The sequence below is a fragment of the Coptis chinensis genome, chromosome 7 (assembly GCF_015680905.1).
Source record: "Coptis chinensis isolate HL-2020 chromosome 7, ASM1568090v1, whole genome shotgun sequence".
Taxonomy (NCBI): domain Eukaryota; kingdom Viridiplantae; phylum Streptophyta; class Magnoliopsida; order Ranunculales; family Ranunculaceae; genus Coptis; species Coptis chinensis.
The window spans coordinates 285,877-307,767 of NC_141462.1; the positions used below are offsets into that span (position 1 = coordinate 285,877).

Sequence of the window (21,891 nt, forward strand, 5' to 3'; positions counted from 1 at the left end):
TTTGTATAAAAAATGGAGTATATAGGTGTGAATGTCAGCCAAAGCAGATGAGAAGTAAAACATGCAACGGGGATAATGGCCCTTTACACAGTAGTTCATCACATGACTTGTATCACCTAATCATAGTTAAATAATACAATATCTCTTGCTGACCAAGCGAGCCATAAGGTTTATGGTTCTATTACTAGGATTTCCATGAAGGAGAAAGAGGGGGGAGGAGGAAGAGAGGGAGAGCATTATTTACATTTTTTCTTATACTTATTATTATTATTTTTTTCTCCATTAATAGAAAACACATTTTAAGCGAATCCGAGCTTTTTTCTTTGGATTTGTTTATCCGCTTTTGTGTTTCATAATTCAAAGGGCTTACTAGAGTATCCACATTTTGAGCGGACCAAACATCTATATAAGGTAAACATATGCCATGTCACCAATTCACGAATATGGACTCTCTATTCCCTTTGCCAAAGAGCATTTGGATTTATTATCCACACTTTTGTGTTCCGCAATTCAAGGGGTTTATTAAAATATCCGTTTTTAGACAAACCAAACACCTATACAAGTAAAACGACTATCCGTCACCAATTCATGAATATAGACTATCTATTCCCTGCTTTTGGCAGAGTCATAAGTAGGGTGTATTCTTGGGTATGTGTTTACCCAAAACCAAACCAGACTCTCTTTATTGGGTTTAGGTAGATCGATCATTAATGTCATGGGCAAATATCGTAAGCCAATATTTTCGTTTTTAATTTTTGTTTAAACATTTGGGATATCTATGTATAAGTTGAATTATTGTAGGTATGAACCGAAAATAAGAGTAGGAAAAGGAAGAATAAGAATAATAAACCGTGACATGATCGATTGGGTCAAAACTATTTGAAAATACTATATAAAGACCATAACTAGAAGAAGATCATTATCGTTCCATAAAAAATAATTGTAAATTGGGAGAAAAGAGTGGATAAGAACCACCATTAGAGATCAATAAAATTTTAATTAGTTCATACTCAATTGTAATTCAATCTTCAAATACAAATATCTTAATCCTTCAAACACTCTTGATCACTCATTTTTCAATTCTTATTCTCTGTTCAAATTACTTTCGAAATGTCTCATTCAATGATCATATCATTGTAGATCACCTAATTAATGTGTGCATGTATGCCACTAATGGCCGGATATAGGATTTGGGCTGGTCTAAGCGTCCTCACCAATATGAATTGGAATGAAGTTGCACATTTGCACCCACCGTCTCACATCCTATTTTTTGAAATTACACTACAACCAGTCTACATATACAAAATGTCAAACTTCTTTTATGATTCGGCCATGTACTATAAAGTTTCCTCATCAATATGCGTGCATGGTGTTAGTTTTGGAAGTACAATAGTATTCTTAAACCAACAAAATCGATTTCATCTTAATCATAGGGTGATAAGTTTTTTAGGTATCTATATATATATTGTACTAACATTATGCACGTCGTTACACGTTAAACCAAATCTGTATGGGGCATGAAAGATCGATTAAAGTTTGAGAACCTGTTAATATATATATTCTTTGTGAAATAATGAAATAAGAAAGAAATGCAGAAGAATAGATTGCACTTGCATTGAAAATAAATAGAATTACAAACCATAATTAAATATCAAGGTCGAAGAAATGACAAAAAGTTGATTGATTATATATTTTAAAACAAAATCATCATCTGTACATGTCAAAATTAGTTGAAACATTACAAAGAAGAAAAAAGAACGATATGGGCAAAAAGCTAGTTGAAATTGCAATAGAAGTTTTGAGACCAAAAGAATAAAAACAAACTCATTTTGAACCTTGACAACACAAAGAAAACACACCGTGATCAAAGAATCTAGTCAATCCCGTCAAGCGGGAAGGTTGGCTCAGAGGAAACTGGCGGAGCCGCCGGTAACGGAACGAGCTGGATTTCAGCAAACCGATGTACGTTGATGAAGTAACTGGAAGAAGCGCCTGTGAAGAGGGTCGGATCGCAGCTACAAGTCCGCACCCATACCACCGCTGCTTGGAAGGGATGACACTTGATGGTGACAGAAAGACCTTGACTCCAAGGAACTAGAGTCAATGTGAGAGCGTGGATAAAGCGCGACGCCGGTAAGTGGAAGTGTTATTACCGATTGTGTTATCCCTATTGTACAATCGCTAAGCTTATCGCTTGTTTGCGGTAATATGTGCGAAGCCGCCGCAGATGGTTGCCGGTATCGTAAACCGAAGACAACCGCCTTTGTTTGTTGAGATGGAGAAGCCGGAGGTTGAGGCCTTCGAGGCTTCGAGGGTCTCCGATCTCCCGCATATCTCAATCGGAGAAGGTGGAGCCGGAAACGCCCCGCGGCGAACCAGTTACACCGCCTCCTTCGAGAGACGCCGGGCTGTGAACGCAGGCGGCCGGGCCGAGGTACGAGGTCGGCGATCCGGGCAAGAAGTCATTGCCGCTAATACGCCGTGCACGCTAATAAAGCTACCGCGAATGGAGGCGGCGCGGCCTATCTTGCCATCCGTAAGCTGAAAATAGAGGAACTGGAGGCGCAGGTATGGCGACCGCCCGAGGAGCTCGGGGACCTGCAATAGATCGACAGGTCGCACTTCGCCGAGGTCGGTCGTCTTTGGTTCCCGCGTCGCTCTTGCTCCCCGCTGATGAGATGGTTATGGATCAACCTCCCGCCGTTGGCCGGTCGGGGTGGGGACGCTTAACCGGCAAAGATTGGCGCCTCCGGGTGATCCGAAATTCTTTGGGCGTCCGGACGCCCCTCCGGCTTTGAAGATGCTTGCTTGAATGTCTGGTTTTTGCTTGTAAGCCGCCAATAAAACAATGCCGTTTTCCCGGGTTACCGGCGCCTTCGTCTTTCTTTGTCCGTGCTTTATAATCGGATGTTTTAAATGGCTGGATTTTTTCGGTAGACCCGCCAGCCGCTTATCCGGCGACCGGTGGGATCGTGGTCTTCGGCCATTAACGTTTTATATTAATGCCATGTTGTTATCCGTTGTTTTTCTTCCTTGCGTCTTGTATGCCCCGTTTGATTTGTATGCCCCTTTGGGTTGGTCGAATTTGTATCAATCTTGAACTGTGGTTTGCGCGAGGTCGGTGTTACGTCCTCGTTACTCGTGATTGGTACGACCGAGCCGCCCCGTGAGAGCAATGGTCACTTCCATTTCAGTCGTTTTGCACGCAGTCTGAGATGAACAGTTTAAGCAAATATGAAATGATGGTTGCCGGTTGGATTGGCGTTTGGCCTCGGATGTCTTAATGAGCTGCCCTGAAAGAGAGCGTTTCTTTTGCATAAATAGAAACCTGCTCGGGGAGAGCGATGGCATTTGACTTCCCGTTCTTCTTGCCTTCAACTCGAACGTGTTTGCTTTTGGTGGTCATCTTCCTCGTATGGTGGTGGTTGTTTCTCTTTTGATCATTGTAAAGGTGTTATCTCTTCCTCATTGCCTCGCTTTTGCTCTTTGTGCTTTAGCCGCTCATATGGCTCGTTGTTACGCTTTTGGTGTGGGAGAAAGGCGTGATGCGAGAACTCTCCTCTGCTGATGGAGGAGATGGAATTTCATCCACATGTGCACGACGACCGTGGCAAGAGGAAGGCAGTAGCAACGGGGTCCAAGAAAGCTAAACGGCCCCGGAGGTCGGGGCGAGCCACTGGAGGTGTGGTGATCAGGTCGCCCCACCGAGAGGACGGCCTCCCTCGGGTCGCCGAACGGATGGACGACCTGGCGCAGGGGGGCCACGTCGCTAGTGGGAGTTCTCGCCCTCACGTTGGGGACGTGGGGAGCGAGTTCTTCTTCTACGCCGAGGTCGGGAAGAAGCGTAATTTGGAAGCGCTCGATCGCAGCTTCCACTCTCCGCTATAGCGACGAAGTCTTCGAGGGTATTAGGCCGGGCGGGGACAAAGCTGAGGTCGAGGACGACGACATGGATACGCTCTTGGGGACCATGGACATGGCGAGCTGTCTGGTGAGTACGCTGTTTGCTAGTTTCTCAGTCGTTCTTTCTGATTGATTTTTATTGCTCTTTCGTACTTGCAGTTTCTTGCTGGTTATGATAAGTTGAAGAACGTTGTGCAACGCTCTGCTACTGATGTTGATGCCCGAGTCGAGCTGGGATGTCTGCGAGCTGCTCGGGTAGCTGACAAGAGGAGGCTGGAAGCTATGTCGGCTAAGTGTCGTGCTGTTGCTGACGAAAATGAAAAACTTGCTGCGTCTGTTGTTGACTTGCAAATGGAGATCACGGAGGTGACCGAGTACGCGAAGCAATGCCAGAGGGTTGCTCGTAAGGCTCAGAACGCGTATACCACTGCCTGTAGTGAGTACGCCAAGCTGGACGAGAAATATTGTCAGCTGAAGAAGGCGGATGGTGCTCAAGAGGCCGGTATGCGTGTTGTTCTGCGAGCTGCCAGATATGTTCCCTCAACCAGCGCTGTTCCTGAGGATAAACATGTGGTCGCACCGTGATGCTGATTTTGTTTATTGGTGAGGATACGCTTTTTGATTTGTCTGTTTTGATCGTGTGTTTTCTGTGCCCCTATGAGGGTTAAACATTAGAGCTGCATTTTCGGGCTTGCCCGAGCAGTTCGCTTCTTTTGATTTTTGGAGAACTGGTTTCCACTAAAGTGGCAGTCGCGCCTTTGGTATTTGCGATTCGGTAGCCGACCTGGATTTTCTGGGTAGACCCAGCAGGTCGGTGCTCTGGATCGGATTAATGCTGTATATGTTTTGGTTCTGAAATGTATTCTTGCTACATGTTGTGCTGCTATGATAATGTATGGGAATACGCTGTGTGAGCGTTTGATCGTTTAGGACGAAAAGGGGGCTTTGCCCCTGTGAGTTCGTGGGCTATGGTGCTCACTGGGAGCGTTCTCGCTTAGTTGAGTCGAAAAAGTGGATGCCCGCAGCTTAGGGAGACTCGGGGAGGCGATGAGCCTATGAGCTCCTGAGAGCGTCCTGCGCGTATGAGCGCGTGTTTAGCCCCTGAGGGCGTTCTGCTCCTGAGAGCGTTCTCGCTTAGTTGATTCGAAAAGTATATGCCCCCAACTTAGCGAGATTCGGAGAGGCGATAGGCCTGTAAGCTCCCCGAGAGCGCCCCGCGCAGCGTATGGGTCCTCGTGTTTAGCCCCCGGTGCGCGCTTACGCCCCCGAGGCGTTCTCCCTCGGTAGTTGATCCTAGAAGTATAGGTCCTCAACTTAGCGAGACTCCTGGAGAGGCGTTGAGCCCGTGTAGCTCCCCGCGAGCCGTCCCGCGTATGGTGAGCGTGTTTAGCCCCCGAGGCGTTACGCTCTCCCGTTCCCGCAGTTGATCCTAGAAGTCCTAGGTCCTCAACTTAGCGAGACTTCGAGGAGGCGTTGAGCCCAAAAGCTCCTGGCGTCCGCCCCGCTATGGCGCAGGTTTAGCCCCCGAGGGTTACTTCCCCCGAGGCGTTCTGCGCTTAGTTGATCCTATCCTAGTATAGGTCCTCAACTTAGCGAGACTCGAGAGGCGTTGAGCTGTAAGCTCCCGAGAGCGCCTGGCGCGCCATGGCTGAGCGTGTTTAGCCCCCGAGGGCGCTACGCTCTGAGCGTTCAACTTAGCGCAGTTGATTCGAAAAAGTATATGCCCCCAACTTAGCTTAGATTCGGAGAGCGATAGGCCGTAAGCTCCTCGAGAGCGTCCCGCCAGCTATGAGCTGCCCGTGTTTAGCCCCCCGGCGTTACGTAAAGGCGTGGTTTGGAGATGTGAGTAGGTCCGCCATTTATGATACCATCTTGACTTTCTTTCATTTGAACTTTGTTGTGCACGGGAACAGGGAATTACAATGCGTATCAACTATTGGAAAAATTGCTTTAACAAGTATGTGTTCCATGGTCGTGGCGATCTTTCCTTCTTGGTTTTAATCCAATACGCCGCTGCCAACGACACGCCTCCACGCGATGTAAGGGCCTTCCCATGTTGGTGCTAGCTTAGCATCATCTTGAGTTTTCTTCACCACGAGATCGCGCCAAAAGATCGTGGATGTACTCGCTTTGTTGTAAGATCTTTTGGACCTGTTGGTAGTCGCTACTCGGACGGTCGCTAGGTCGCTCCGTTCCTCGAGGAGGTCGATCTCTCGAAATAGAACCGAAGTTATTAAGGCCCGCTTTGACAAGTTCGATCGGGTTGTCGTGATTGTCGACTTCGGTGGGTATGACGGCTTCGTGCCATATAGCATAGGGAGAATGGTGACTTCATGGCCGGTGAAAGGCGATTTGTAGTCGCGATGAGCCCGGTATGTTCTCCAGATTGGGCCATGGCTTTTGTTCTTTTCAATTTTTCTTTTCAAATTCTCCGAATGGCCTTATTGGCGGCCTCTGCTTGTCCATTGCTTTGAGCGCATCTTGTGGTGTAGAGAATGCATGAACGATCTTCCATTTGGCCGAAACTCTTTGACTGTTTTGCCCTTTGAACTGGAGCCATTATCCATCACCGGTGTATGTGGTAAGCCAAACCGGGTGATGATGAGTCCAAATGAAATTTCGACATGTGATTCTTTGGCGTATGCTTAACGGAATTGCTTCAACCCACTTAGTGAAGTAGTCCGTGGCGGCTAGGACAAAGCGAAAGCCGGTGCTCTTTCTCGAGGGGATGAATGGTCCCATAATGTCCATGCCCCACATGTGGAACGCCCAGGACTCGCAATGTTAATCAGTTGAGCTGGTTTGCATGATGTTGTGACCAAATGTTTGGCATTTGATACATTTGAGGACATACGCTTTAGCATGGATCCGCATAATGAGGCCGGAAGTACCCTTGGGAGATCGCTTTGTGGGCTAGTGACCGACCCCGGCATGGTTGCCGCATTCCTTCGTGAATTTCAAAAAAATTAGCCGCCTTGCTTCGGGTGATACATCTCGGGATGAGGTCCGCTGCGGATTTGGCGGAATAACTTGTCGTTCACCAAACAATAGCTACGCGGGTGTGGAACCTTCTTGGCCTTGGTGCGCTCCTCCGAGTGTGCCGTACCGATGTATCGTGTATAATAGGCGCATCCATGAGTGACTCGTCGATCTTCGAGAGGGAGTGGACCAGTCGCTAATTGTCAAGACTTGGTCCGCTTGGTAAGGTGTCGGTCGACTACTTCGATAATCAGTTTGTCGAGGGACACGCTTCGGTCCGGGTAGCTAGATATGCCAAGCTATCTCTGCGTGGACGGTTCTCGTCCACGCAAAAATGGTGTATCGACGCCCGCTAAATGACGGAAGCAAATTGTTAACAACCCGGGCGTATTTAGAGGTTACCTTCGGGCTGGTAGTGTACTCTTTTGCAACCCGGGCGAACCACGGTTCTGAGTCACTAAAGATTTGGATCTCCTTTACTCCCAAATTGGATCGCCACAAAGATTCCCCATTATTAGTGCTTCAGTACTCGCTTCCGTTGTTTGACGTTCGCGAAGTCTATCCGAATCGCCTTCTCTACCATAGCTCCTCGGGAGACTAGGGCGATTCCCATACCATCGCCTTCTCGTGGTTCTTTGGAACCATCGACGTAGAGGGACCAGACTGTTTGTGTGCTCCCTTTCTTGGGTGCGACCTCTGTTTCACCTCCCAATTAGGGTCGTCAACTGGGAAATCTGCTAGGAAGTCTGCAACGACCCGGCCCCCTTCCGTGATATGCGGCGGACGGTCCATATGGTGTTAAATTCGACTCTTACGCCCCATATTGCCATCCTGGTAGTCTTGTTGTCTTTGTGAAGAATCCTCTTCAAAGGGAGATCGCTCAGCACTTTGATTGGATGAGCCTGGAAATACGGTCTGAATTTTCTTGCCGAGTATAACAAAGCAAGGACCGCTCTTTCTATATAAGAGTAGTTCTTCTACCGGAGTGAGTGTCTTGCTTGTGAAGTAGATCGGCCTTTCGAATTGTGTTCGCCCTGAACAGACCGAACCGATGGCGTAAAATAATCGGATACCGCCGGATAGAGCCCCGAGTTTCTCCGTCCGGTTGGTTTCGCGAGGACGGAGGTGTTGTGAGGTACTCTTTGAGGGTGGCGAATGCTTGGTGGCATTGATCGTTCCATGAGAATTGCTCGCCTTTTTTGAGTATTTGTAAGAATGGTCGGCACTTGTCTGATGCTCTGGATATGAATCGGTTGAGTCGGGCGACATACCGACAACTTTTGTATCTGTTTTTTGTTTGAGGGTCGGGCATGTCGATGAAACCTGAATTTGGTCCGATTTGCTTCTATACCTGGCGCGGTGACCGATATCCGAGAAATTTTCCGGAGGACGCACCAAAAAGACACTTCTCTGGGTTCAGTTTCATTCCGGTTCGTCGTAGTCTGGAGAACGCTTGCTCGAGGTGGGTGAGGTGGTCGGCTGCTTTTTTGCTTTTGACAACCATGTCGTCAATGTAGACCTCCATGGTATCCCCTAACATGTCCTGGAACATGTTAGTTACTAGTCACGATAGGTCGCCTCCCGCTTCTTTAGTCCGAATGGGAGTGCGTTGTAACGATGAAGTTCCTTGTTCGGTGATGAATGATGTCTTCCCTCGATCTTCTTCACTAGTGGTATCCGATTGTACCGCTTATAATGCCCCATGAATGATAGCACTCGTCCCACAAGTCCGGGTCGAATTAGCCGGTCGATTCTTGGTAGGGGAAGCCGTCTTTTGGAGTTTCTTGATTGACGTTGGTGAAGTCGACGCAATGCCGGATTCGCCATTCTTTTTTTTGGACCGCCACTATGTTGGCGATCCATTCCGGGTAGTCGACTTCTATGGATGAAACCGACTTTTTTTTTTTTTTGAGCTTATCTACCTCGCCGTTGATTGCTTTTGAAAGCGTAGTGACAATCGCCTAGGACGTTGTCGAACTGGTTTGGCACCAGGGTTGACGTTTAACCGGTGGCATGCGACACTAGGGTCTATACCAGGCACATCAATATACGACCAAGCGAACACATCTTTATTCATGGACAGAAACTTTACAAGTTGAGCCTTAAGTGTGGGGTCGAGGTTGGCTCCCACATAGACGAAGTTTAGGGTCGCCTTCGGTTCCGGTGGTTCACTTGTCGCTTGTCTTGAGTCGGCGCTTGGCTCGAGCCGCTTCGGCGCTTTCTCGAAGCGAAATGCGCGTCTCAGACCGCTGTTGTTCGGTTTCAGAGTCGAGGAACTGGGGCGTCCATTTGTGGTTACGACAACGGTCGGCGATCGCCGTTTGGGACAACAGAACCGGGTAGTTCCCCCGACATTCATTCCGGTTGGAGGGGAGGTGGTGGTGGTAGCACGAGGCTGTGCTTGTTCGTGATGCTGCCCAATGGGGCGATCTCTGGGATTTGAACCGTCGATATGCCTAGTGCTTTGGTAGTGGATGAGATCGGGGCTGGTGACTGAAAACTCTTTGCCGGAGCTCCCCTGCATCGCTTTTGTTCATATTAGCTCTCACCCCGACCACTAAATCCTTGGCCATAGTATAGTTGGTAGGTTCGTTCTTGGTCGACGGAGATGGGAGGTTCCTCGCTTGGTTGCGGCAATGATTTGGTTACAATGATGGGCTTCGAAATGCTGGTTGTTTCGGTTCCATCATTCCCTCGGCCGGAAAACGGATGACCTCGAGCGGCGTGGATGGTACGGCCTCGCGATCCGATGTATCCAACGCCGTCCTAGAATGGCGCCAGTAGGACGACTTGGTATCTAGGGACGCCTGGCGCGCGTTGAAGCCGACTTTGTCTTCCCGATCCCACCGAGACTGGGAGGATGATGTCTCCTATTGGGTCGGCTCTGGAGCCGTTGAATCCGAAGAGGGGTGCAATGGGGTCTATGAAGACCGACTTTGGTAAGTTCATCTCCTGGATCGTGTGATAGAACAAAATATCGCACGAGCTACCAGGGTCGATCAAAACTCGCTTGACGGTCCAGTCACTGATTTTGACGTGGACCACGAAAGTGCATCGTTATTATCGCGAGGCGCACCTTTGTTGAGGTCGACCTCGGAGAAGGTGATATCTCCCGTTCTTCTTCCTGAACTGCGCGGCATGGCTGCGGCTTGTGAAGAGAAATTGTATACTTCATGAAGGGCTCCGACGCGCCTTCGCTTTTCCCGTGAACTTGAGACGGAATCGTCTTGGAGAGTGATCATGTGGATGGTTCTGTCGTGCTCGCGACGTCTTGACGGCTGACGGCGATCTGGATGGGCGCTGCTCGGGAGCGCCCTCGGCCGTGAGGGGCGATCGAGACCTCTGAGCGCTCTCTTCTTGGTGGGACTGCTTCAATCTTGGCGGGCCATGAGTTTGTGGCGCAGGTCGCCGTCAGGGATGTTAGTGTACTGTTTGATGTGCCCAGCTTCGACCAGGTCTTGCAAGTAATGCTTGAGCCCCCAGCAGACGTCGGTCTCATGGCAATTTGCGCGATGAAAAGCGCAGAAGGGCTGATCTGGGCGATCTGCTGGCTGTCGTATCTCTGGGCGGTAGAATGCAGCACGCTTGATCTTTTCTAGTATGTGACTAGGAGATCTGGTGAGCACGGCGAATTCCCGATCATTTCTTGGTTTGGGTCTGGAGGGTTGCCCTTGTTGTCGTGGTCGTTTCCTAGATGATGATGCGACTTCGTAAACTTCTTCCTCTTCTGCTGCTGCTTCTTCTGCTTCCCTTTTCTGCTTTAACAAAGCCTCTTGCAGCTTGATGTATTTATCCACTCGCGCATACAGCTCGGCCAACGTGTCGGGTTGGTCTTTTAAGAGCGACCCTAGTGAGGCCGGGTGTTATGGGAGCGGCAGGTCAGTGAAAGCCATCGCGGCAATGATTCCTTGAGGCCGCTTTCCATGTCCAAGAGCTCGCTTTTGAACCGGCTTAAGAAGGAGCAGAGGTTTCCTCCCTGCCCAGAGCGAAATGGAAGAGTGAATCGAGATCACCCTTCTTTCATTGCCTGCATTGTGCACGATCGGGTTCGCGAACAGTCGGGTGAGCTGTTCTCGCTTCAGATGGAGTCGGGCTCGAGGGAGAAAAACCGCCGAGTGGGCCGCCCCTTTTAGGGCCGGAAAGAGTCCGCTAGCCGAGATGGTCGAACTCGGGCGCCACCGAGCGGGCTTTGAGCATATCGTGGCTATATCTTTGGCCCTCGGCAGTACGACCGCCATACGCTGAAAACGTGGTCGACAAAGTCCGGAGGCGAGACCTTGTGAAGGACTTCGGCAGCGAATGGAGAGGCGCGATAGGTTTTCAGCATTTTCTGCACTATTTGAGTGGAATCTTTCTTGACCGCATTCTTGTCGAGCCTTTGATTTAGCTCGGTGATTTGTTGACCGACGCTGATAACGCCGTCGTTGGGCGCAAGCCGCCTAGTGGGCTTTGTGTATCTACTTGTGCACGCGTAAGGTGACGCTTTGCCCGAAGTTGTGCAATTTGTTCGCTCATGGTTCCTAGTCAGCCGGCCAAAGAGTTGAATTGAGCTTCGAGGCTTGCCATGCTTCGTGGGCTTGAGAATCTTTCTGGTTTGGTTTTTTGCTAATGATTAGTGTAAAGGTGGTTTGGCTTCTCAAGTAATCGGTGACCACGCATCGCCCAATGTAAAGGTGTGATGTGTTATTCCTCTACAAACACTCGGGGGTGATATGAATAGATGGGTGAGACCGAAGTTCGCTTTTGGAGCTTAACCGCCTAATATCTTGCTCGGGGCCGGGCTCGAGTAGAATCGTCCGGGCGAAGTTCATAGGAGTGGTATTTATAGAGATTCGAGTGTATCCTCACCTCCACGTAGAGGATATCACCAACGGGGTGTGGATCATGGGAGCATGTGAGAAATATCTACATAGGTCCGGCGTGATGATGAGGAGTGACAACCGAGCAAGTAGCTTGCGTCGTGATCGCTGATCGACGGTCGATTAGTGCAAGTAATTCCGTCGATCATGATTGCTTATGGATAGGGAGTATGTGTCACCGCCCGATGTAGTTCGCGGATGATACGACCGCCTTGTGGCGCGTTGTTGGCTCTTGGATGCACCGATATCCGTGTCGGTCCCTTAGTTCCACTATGCTAAGCGCGTGCTGTATAGAGAATATCACTCCCCTACACGCAGGTATTTTTGTTTGTTACACAAAAGGGATATGTATTTTATAATGTTTCTATCCTCGCTAGCGTATCCGCGGCAAAGACGGGCGGATGCGCGGCGCAGAGCGTTGGCGCATGTCATTATCTATGCCGTAAAGGCAATGCACAAATACTAGTTTCATAATAATTCCTACTTTGAGGCTTGAGCAAATGGTTACCAAAATCTCGGTACCGACTTTTCCGCCGCTGAAGGCGCGCGTATCTGTACCGTAAGTCACGGGCAAATACTAGTTTCATAATAATGCTTTTAGTGGTTACCAAAATCTCAGTACCGACTTTTGATATGTCAGCATGAATTCTAGATATTTGCATGACACTGACTGACTGCTATGTTTTGTACGGGGGAATTTTAATTATACTTTTCATTAAATTTGCATTGGATTTTTAGTATGACGAGTTGACGAAGGTATTTTTGTTTGGTCGACAAAAGGGATATGTATTTTATGAAATGCTTCTGTCCTATATGTAATCAAATCGCGAGTAGGGAAAAATGATTGGGTACCAACTTGGGAAGCAAGAGATCCGGGTGAGACGTCTTACCCTAGTGACTAGAAGCAAAAAACCTTAGGACTCAAGGTCGTGTCAAGCCGTCAACTTATAAATGGTAATTTAGGGTAACAAATTTACCTAAAACGCACATGGTAATCTTATAAGAATCATGTTTGCTATCACACTTGTAGTAGCCTCAACTAAAAGGCAAAAGAGAGAGGAGTCACTTTGTTGTTTTCTTCACCTAGAGCAAGCATAAATAAGAGTCCTTAGGCCGGCCACAAAAGTTGCAGATCTGTTATTTCACTCATCAAAGAATCTGTAGGAGGCTAGTTTCTTTTGTAGTATTCATATACGTTATAATGTTAGTTCTTGCTTTATTATGTTTATGCAAGTTTTTGTGCAGCTATGTAGAAGATCTAAATATATATATATTTGGACATGCAGTAGTATTCTAGGTGTTTATCTTGAGATCCAACTTTGGTCCATACGATCCTTTGCCATGGTAGCATGAGATATTGGTCGTGGTTCAACCCTACCACAACGTCAATGAAAACTTTGATGATCTGGTTTGGTTGAGCCGCGCCAATATCACCTGCCAATACATTCATGGTTCAAGGTTTCTTGACCATAATAGATTTGGTCATGGTGACAGTGAGGACTTACCTACCGCTATATGCACGCTTCGTTACCATTATTATAGATTAATGGCATGTTGGCTCACCGGCCTGTCGCTACATGCATGATTTTCTTTATCAAAACGGTTAGTTGGTTTTGGGGCTTGCCATGATCATTTTGATACAGTTCAAACCTAGCGACGCGTCTAACAAAATTGACGCATGTTATCTCTCCTTTTTCTTTCTTCTTTTGTTGTTGTGGATTGTGGTGGTGGTGGAGTCTAATTAGGTGAGTATCTACATTTATCACCCTCGTTAATTATTCAGATTTGTATGCTTGTTGCAGGTTGTCTTAATGTTGTATCCATGGTACGAGAAGGGCTATTAACAGAGAATTCATTTGTGACCAATCACCAATATCTGACCAAGAATCTCTTTCTGTTTTGGAAAAGAATCTGAATCAATTGATATTCTGATTGTTTAAAATGTACCAAGCTATGTACGCCAATTCGCCCATTCTCTTCCACATCATACTCATTGGACAGAAAGCTAAAGAAGAGTCGTTCTCAGTGGAAGTCTTTTTCTTTACTGATGCAACATATGCCCTGTTGTAAACAACTTCATGGTTTGTATGATTTTAAGATCAATCAATCCAGCATCAAGTGCTAAATACACTGGAAATCCTTGCCCACATCATAGCCAGATAATGATTACAAGTGGAAATCATATAGGAAAAACCAAAAGAGTGTATGCATCAAAGCCTGGTAACTTTCACTTCATGAGAGCAAATGTTGGTGTCTCATCAGGGCGTACCTGGACAGACTTCAATGTTCTACTAGTTCAATTTTGTATCCTTCCTCTGTCTCTAGTTCACTATGTTTAATTTACTGTAACTGCCGGCTAGCCCAAGATGATGCTTTTGGGCGACAAGCAAATTCATTTTAGTAGTTATTCTTTGTTAATTGTCATGTATCTTCTGTACTTACACTTACATTGTGCAACATTGATAATTCCTTTTTGTTCAATATTGATGAGCCCATTTTAGCTGCAATATTGCAATGCTTTTAGTTTGTTTTTGGCCAATTGAAGAATTGCCACGTGGTTATTGATAACGGAGACAAGAGCTGAAATCCGTTTCTCATAATAGTCGGTCAATGAAAAGTTTAACCAGTTGTTCTTAACTTTTTAGTAGGAAAAGTCACTAGGCCCACCATAAATCAAAAGTTTTTATTCTAGAAACAAATAAATTGGTGTGCACCTCTCAACTCTCAAGCGCCAAATTTGAGACTAAAATGTTTTTTTTTATATAATTTATTTTGATAGAAACATAAAGCTATGCATAACCAAAATAATAATAAAATATATTATAATAAAAAATTAAAAAATACAAGTCTAAAATGCAAATAACTTAATGCTAATAGTTTACTAATTTTTATCAATTTTATTAAAATGCATAATAATGTCCACCGATATACTAGTCATGTTAATATATAATGAGTAAATAAATGGAGAGTAAAAAGAAAAAAAAAGTCTTCCAAAACGTAAACAAGTTTAGTAATACATTCTCTCTCTTTTTTCGGTAATTTTAGTAATACATTATTTAAGTCAATTGAATTTGGATTTGTATCTTCCACATAGGTCAATTGATCAAATTTAAAATATAAAATGTGTGTTTGATAACAATTGTTTTGTCACATAGAGTTGTTTTTCTTATAAAATAATAAAAATCCACACAGTACACTCATATTCGCCACCGTTTGTTTCATTTTATTTCTCGCAACAAATATTACGAAATCACCCAAATAGGTATCGTTATATACATACAAATTAAGGAGCTAAGAGTTCTATGTACATTGCTTAGTGCAATGAAGTTGAGGAGTTGTTTGTCAAAGATTTATTGTATTCGTTTCATTTCATGGGTTTTAGTATATTTTCATTCTATATTGTTGCATTGATTTGGAATGTTTTTACTGGTTAAAGCAATGGTTGTTTCAATGGGATTAGGTAACTCAAACTTTTAGATATGTAGTACATACTATGAAGATTGTCTACTGAGAATTTTGATCTTATTGCACACATTTCATGTAAATTCATCTCTTAACATACCTTTGTTTTTTCTCATATATCATTCCAATGTTTTTGAGTTTAATGCTACGTCACATTTTATTAATCATTTTGTCTCTAATCTCTTTGTACATATATGTGTATTGTACTTGTCATTTAGAAGTAGAAATTTAAGTGGAAAAAATCGACCAAGTTGAGAAATGTGCCAACCAACATTATGAATTTGGTCCTTCAATAAATATACTAATCTGTATTTTAATCAACCAAAGTCACCTTCTTTGGTTGAATATGACCAAATGTCTCTTACAAGACGTCAACGAGCACTTCAGTCGGGCAAAGATGCATCGACAAGTTTGATTGAATTCCCAAATGGGTTGCCTCCTGCTCCACCTACAAGTAACAATTTTTAACCTTTTTTTTTTGTCGTCCTTTGAATTTTCTTAGATGAACCTGTTGGTTTCCCATTAAGCTTCTCTATTTTTTTTTGGTTATTGGGTGAGCAGAGCATAGAGAAAAGCTTACTGAAGTGGAGCAACAGCTGAAAAAGGCAGAGGCTGCTCAAAAACGTAGAGTGCAAGTAGCAAAGGCGGCTAAGGAGTCTGAGGTTTGTCTATTATTTATGTATAACATCTTCTATAATTTGTATTTCCCTATATTTCCTTAAGTCTTAGTTAAGTGTCAACCTCTAGAATTCTAAGTGAACAAATGATTAACTGGGGGTTTTTTAGGCTGAGGCTATTAGGAAAATACTAGGTCAAGATTCGAATAGGAAGAAGCGAGAAGATAAGCTAAAGAAGCGTCGAGATGAGTTAGCAAAGGTATAGAGGCCTATTGAAAATTTTAATCTTTGTGTTAAAAATTATTGTCGAGTATCTACAGCCCTTTGTTTATGCCATCAATATTTTTCTGTTGCCAGGAGAAGGCTGCCAATGCATGGACACTTCCACCAAATACTATTAGATGGGTCATTCGTCCTACTCGAACATTCATTACATTCTCAGAAGATGTTGGCTTACCAAGTATATTTAGCTCGAAGCCTTGCAGGTGAAAATCCCTCCACGCTTCATTCTCGTGGGATCAAAATTGAGACATGACATGCCTATCCCCTCTAAACTATATACACATAACATTCTTTTACAAAATTGACGAGGTATTTGGTTTGGACTTTCAGTTACCCACCTCCTCGTGAAAAATGTGCTGGTTCTTCCTGCACCAGTCGGAGCTTCCATTATGCAGTCTCAAGTGCTACAAAGCAATACATGAAAGCCAACACCTTGACGTGAGGGATTAATTTATGCTACTTAAAACTTCATCAAGGAAAAGCAGTTGACTGGAGCCTCTACAAGTGATAGTATGCAGTAAGTCGGTCTTTACCAATATAGTAATTGTAGTGTTCGAGTCTCACAGGACGCACTGGATGGGCATGCTAGGGAGTGATGCGAAGGGTCTTATCGGTTTCGGGCGTTCGCTGATGTACCTGATTTGGGTGTCATTCCCGTATCTAAAGTTGCTCTATAAGATTTGGGCGTCATTCAAGGATGTACCTTGCATATGCATATTGCCATTTCAGCATGTATATTTAGAAAGTGGGGAAAAAAATTCTTTGTAATACTGGTCAAATTGTGAACATTATGAAAACATTAATGTTAGTATTCATGTCATTTGTATTTTAATTATAGTCAACGACCCTTTAAGGTTTATGTTGTAGTTAATGAAAGTCCACACCTTACAGATTGCTTATTTAGTAGAAGCTTTATTACTACTACTACTATTATTATTATTTTATGTCTATAGAATGGAGGGGGCAATTACTATCTTTTTTTGTCAAATTTAGAGGAAGCAGTTATGCTTCGTGCCTATGTTTACCATGTCATCAATGCTTCAATTCAACTTAGAACTTATGATGGACAATTGTATTTTTTTACTTTTTTTGAACTTACATATCATAGTATTATCTAATTGTGTCCCACACTTACAAGTTCCACCTCTAAAACTACGTAACATTTTTTCTAAGATTATATATGTCGCCACTCTGAACACACGATCATATTTGAAATTTTTGTGTATGTACATGCAGATATATGGTATGACGGTATTTAACGGCTTCCATCTTCCATATTCTTTTAGCATGCCAGTTTCTGAAGCTAATGAACTAAGTATGATAACATAATTTCATAAAAATGAAATGTAGATACCGATATTATATTCAAATACAAATACCTATCAACATTATCTATTTGCCATACAAATTAAATACCTATCAAAATTCAAATACAAATACCTGTCAACATTATCTATTTGCCATACAAATACCTATCAACATTCAAATACAAATACCTGTCAACATTATCTATTTGCCATACAAATACCTATCAACATTCAAATACAAATACATGTCAACATTATCTATTTGCCATCCATATGCAGAGCACGTGCATTTTGCTAGTGTCATTAAAGATGCTCTTATTAATAACAAACCCTACCTTCCTTAAACAAATTCATTAGCGCCTGAAGCAAGTCACATTGTTGTTGTTCATATCCTACTGGAGCCCATCTGAGTAACCCAACCTTTTTATTTTTTGTTTTTGAATCTAGGTTTGTTTTTTCCTGCCCGTTATATGAACTCCATTTATGCGAACTCTAAAAAAAACTTCACCATGAAAAACAATGAATTAGAAGCTGATTTTTTGTGGAGATATGCTCTCCCCACAATATAGATTATCCTTAGAAAAAATCAGCACATTTGAAGATGTATAGACGTATCAAAATTTGATTACAATGTTATAAAATTATCCAACGGCTTTTGACAAGGTTAAATATTTTTGTTTGGGCTGATTTTTAAGAAGACTATCTTCACAAAAAATCAGCTCTCAATTCATTTTATAAATCCACTTTTGGTGGTGGAGTTCATATAACATGCTCGTTTTTTTTTACCACTGATAATCTAAACCTCAAGCAATTAGAACATAAGATGAACACAATAATGTTATATGGTCGCAACTGTCGAGATTTCAAGAGTAGGCAGTAGATTATCACTTCCTAAATTTTATTATCTATAATGTTGAAATTTCAAAACCTGAATTTTTCTTTGCATACAGGTAAAATAATTGAAATTTTAATCATTGATAGACTCCACAAATGGGTTTAAGTTCCAATGATTTTGGCATTGTTTAAGGTTAACTTGATGGTTTATTTTGAAGGTTATCTTCGTCAAGAGGTTGTCAGAAACCCTCATCCATCCATATGCGTGGAATGAGCAGTACTTTGAAACATTTCAATACCGTGCGTTTTGGTATGGCAATCTCCATGATGATTCACAAAAAGTAACAACTAATTCCATGTCCAATATTTACGCGTGAACACTTGGAACTTGGAAGCCAAGTTTCCCACTGAAATAGAAAGTAGGATCCAACTTGTATTCGGAATCCATTGGACTTCAGGTTTACAAATTAAGCAACACTTCCAGATCCTGACTACACCCCACGCTTATAAATACGTGAGTAGGCCCCTTGTGTTATACCAATTCTGTTCAACTTCACCACAGCACCTACAGAGGCCCTCTCTTCTGAGTAGTGAAACAAGATTGAAAATGGAAAGAATGAGTAAACCACTTGATTGGAAATTAGTTGGCTGTTCGATTGCTAATGAAGCAAGATTAAACAGCGATATTGCGAAATTATCTTTGAGTGGGAGCAATATAAAGGTATCAGCAGATGAGAAGAGTTCGAGTATGAGTTTACCTGAGGAGCAGAAAAGGATGTCGCTAGTTGGTAGGAAGAAAAATTTTGAATGCGTTGAAAGGGTTAAGGGGAGGCGGGTGAATGTTCTTCAGGGACTTGAGTTACATACTCGAGTTTTCAATGACGAAGAGCAGAAGAAAATTGTTGAATATGTTTACGATCTACAGCGAATGGGACAATCAAGAGAGCTTCGAGAACGCACATACTTAGAACCACAGAAGTGGATGCGTGGCAAGGGGCGTGTTACGATTCAATTTGGGTGTTGTTACAATTATGCAGTGGACAAAAAAGGGAGACCCCCAGGCATAATTAGAGATGAGGAAGTTGATCCAATTCCGCCTTTGTTCAAGTCAATGATCAAGAGGATGGTTAAGTGGCGTATTCTTCCTACTACCTGCATTCCGAACAGTTGTATCGTCAATATATACAACGAAGGAGATTGCATCCCTCCACATATTGACCACCATGATTTCGTTCGCCCATTCTGCACGGTGTCATTCCTGACCGAGTCTAATATACTATTTGGTACTAATTTAAGACCTGTGGGTGAAGGAGAATTTTCTGGTGCTGCAAAGATACCTTTACCTGTTGGATCCGTGCTCATCTTGAAAGGCAATGGAGCAGATGTAGCTAAGCATTGTGTTCCTGCGGTTCATAAAAAAAGGATATCCATAACTTTTAGGAAGATGGATGACAGCAAGCTACCATTCAAGTTCTCACCTGACCCAGGGTTGCAAGGCATTCAGCCACTTGGAAGTTCCCAGATGAACAAGTTACCAGCTCAACAAGTTCCGAGCCAACAAAACTCTCAAAACCAGAATCAAATGTCAAACTTACAAAACCAGAATCGACTGTCTAACTCGCAAAACCAGAATCGGCTGTCAAATGCAGCACCTGATACAGCTAGGAAGATGAGCAGAAGCCCTACTCAGTTTGGAAACGATGATTTTCCTCCACTTTGTGCGACGAGATAGTGAAAGCAACATCAAAGCTGTTGGCAGACCAACTACTATATTTCCATCTTAAATTGTTGTAGAATGAGAGTGAAAAAGTTTTGAATCAGTTATGATGTAATTTGTCAGTACTTAGTGAATTAAGAGTCAGTTAAATGTTCATTTGTACTCTAAATTCAGATGTTTTTACCTGAGGTTCTAACTTATCAATTAACTTTTTCAACAAAAACAAAACAATAAGCCGTTATTAATTCAGCAAAACTCAACACCATAGCAATCACTAGGCAGAACTCTTGTTGATCTACAAAGAGGGGCATAGAACAAAGGGAATACAAGAGAAGTTTGGACAAGACAAGTGCTCGCAATGGTTTGGTTTTGGCTGTACAATCACTTGTTAAGTAGTGCATAATTTGAACACTTGTTCAGCTGTGCATACCCTGTGACAGGTTACCTGTCCTCAAACACCTTCCCATGCCCCCAACAGCCTGCATAATAAGACCTTCCATATCAACCTTAAAGCATTCCAAATCCATCCTTGGGTTGGGGTTTATACCAATATCAATCGATTCTCCACTACACAGATAATTTGTATTTGAACAATCTAGACAACAATCTAGATATTCCCTACAACCAAACTAACATGTCCAACTCGCTAAACAACTATTAACAACATATAATAATGTAAAGCATTAAAAGCATATATACCACAATACAAAGATATATCGTGGTTTAGCCAATGGTGCCTACTTTCATAAGAGCTAATCCTTTTATAAAGTGGAAAGAAAGATTAAAATCACTCCTTGCAGTCTCTCACCTTACTAGATCACTCTTATCTCTTTACAGGCTTATCTCTCTATAAAAGTTATATCTCAATCTTGATTGCTTTCAAGATTGGGTTTCTCTATCTGTTTTTGTGTATTTTCGTGTCTTCTAACTTAGTCAGGTTTTGCCAAAAACCCCAACTTGTATTCCAAACTCGCGGTCCACAAAAAATAGAATTTTGCCGAAAATAGGCATGGGCGTGGGGCGCGCCTTGGGCAAGGCCAAGTCGAGTGCGTGGCGCCCTTAAAGTACTGGAGATTGACCAAGGCATGGGCGCTAGGCGCCTTAAGCAGCAAAGCAAAGTCGAAAGCGCTCGGACAGCTTCTATGTAGGTCAACTCCTTTTCTCCTCATGTGAGGGATAACTCCAACAATCTCCCCCTCCCGAACAGTGAAGGGAGATACCTCCATGTAATTTCCAAATCAACAGGAGGAGTCTGTTACCATTCTGGCGGTAGCACAGCAAATATCAAACTTACATTTCGATAAGACTTTGGTTATCATATCCGACCTGTTCTTATCGGTATGGATCTTCTCGATACACAAATGTTTGTCTTCGAGTACTTCTCTAGAATGAAAACTCGGATTCTTATTCAGATGGATGGCGCTCTGATTGTCACATAGAACTACAAACTGTTTCTGCTTTAGCTCTAGTATGGGTAATTATTGGATTAATATAATATTCGCCACTAGACCCTACCCATAATGGTTTAAAGTCAGTATAGTCAAGTGGAAAAAAACGCGCCTAAAGCCGCACGCCTTATCATCATTTACAATTTTTCTTCTTTTTTTGTACACTTTTTACTTGTTGTTTACATTTTTTCTTATGACTAACTACTATCTAAATGGTCTGTGATTTTTACAGCGGTGGTGCTAAGTGGTGGGCATGTTTGCAATTCTATAAAATTGATTATATTGTTTGGTTATGCAAATCATGATAAATTATGTCATATAAAAATTTAAATTCATTTTTTTTTTTCAATTTTTCATTTTCTTATAATTATTGCGCACCTCACTTCAATAAGGCGCACAAGTGCACCTAAAGCCAAGAGAGTCTTGCGCTTTAATTGTGCTTTAAACAATTTAATCACTTATATTTATTATAAGAAAATAAAT

The 21,891-nt window shown here is 43.4% G+C and overlaps 2 protein-coding genes, 1 long non-coding RNA gene and 1 pseudogene across 4 annotated transcripts; all 4 read left to right on the forward strand.

The window, feature by feature from the left end:
• The first annotated feature begins 3,924 nt into the window (after positions 1 to 3,924).
• On the forward strand, positions 3,925 to 4,648 carry LOC147484927 (uncharacterized). The gene is made up of 2 exons (XM_086572929.1): positions 3,925 to 3,991; positions 4,063 to 4,648. The coding sequence occupies exons 1-2, from the start codon at positions 3,950 to 3,952 to the stop codon at positions 4,486 to 4,488; spliced, it is 468 nt and encodes a 155-aa protein (XP_086429055.1). The 5' UTR covers positions 3,925 to 3,949; the 3' UTR covers positions 4,489 to 4,648.
• Positions 4,649 to 12,655: 8,007 nt separating this feature from the next.
• LOC147484928 (uncharacterized) lies at positions 12,656 to 14,248 on the forward strand. Its single transcript, XR_015202197.1, has 2 exons — positions 12,656 to 12,901; positions 13,544 to 14,248. It is a non-coding gene; the product is annotated as an uncharacterized LOC147484928 (long non-coding RNA).
• A 1,264-nt stretch (positions 14,249 to 15,512) lies between these two features.
• On the forward strand, positions 15,513 to 16,952 carry LOC147484929 (uncharacterized). Of its 2 annotated transcripts, XM_086572729.1 has the most exons (5): positions 15,524 to 15,657; positions 15,765 to 15,865; positions 15,990 to 16,079; positions 16,178 to 16,305; positions 16,433 to 16,952. In XM_086572729.1, the coding sequence occupies exons 1-5, from the start codon at positions 15,558 to 15,560 to the stop codon at positions 16,542 to 16,544; spliced, it is 531 nt and encodes a 176-aa protein (XP_086428855.1). In that variant the 5' UTR covers positions 15,524 to 15,557; the 3' UTR covers positions 16,545 to 16,952. The 2 variants fall into 2 exon arrangements, with proteins under 2 accessions (XP_086428856.1, XP_086428855.1); XM_086572730.1 differs by lacking the exon at positions 15,990 to 16,079 and having other exon boundaries at positions 15,513 to 15,657; positions 16,433 to 16,682.
• Positions 16,953 to 18,624: 1,672 nt separating this feature from the next.
• Positions 18,625 to 19,975, forward strand: LOC147484930 (RNA demethylase ALKBH9B pseudogene; annotated as a pseudogene).
• The last annotated feature ends 1,916 nt before the right edge of the window (positions 19,976 to 21,891 follow it).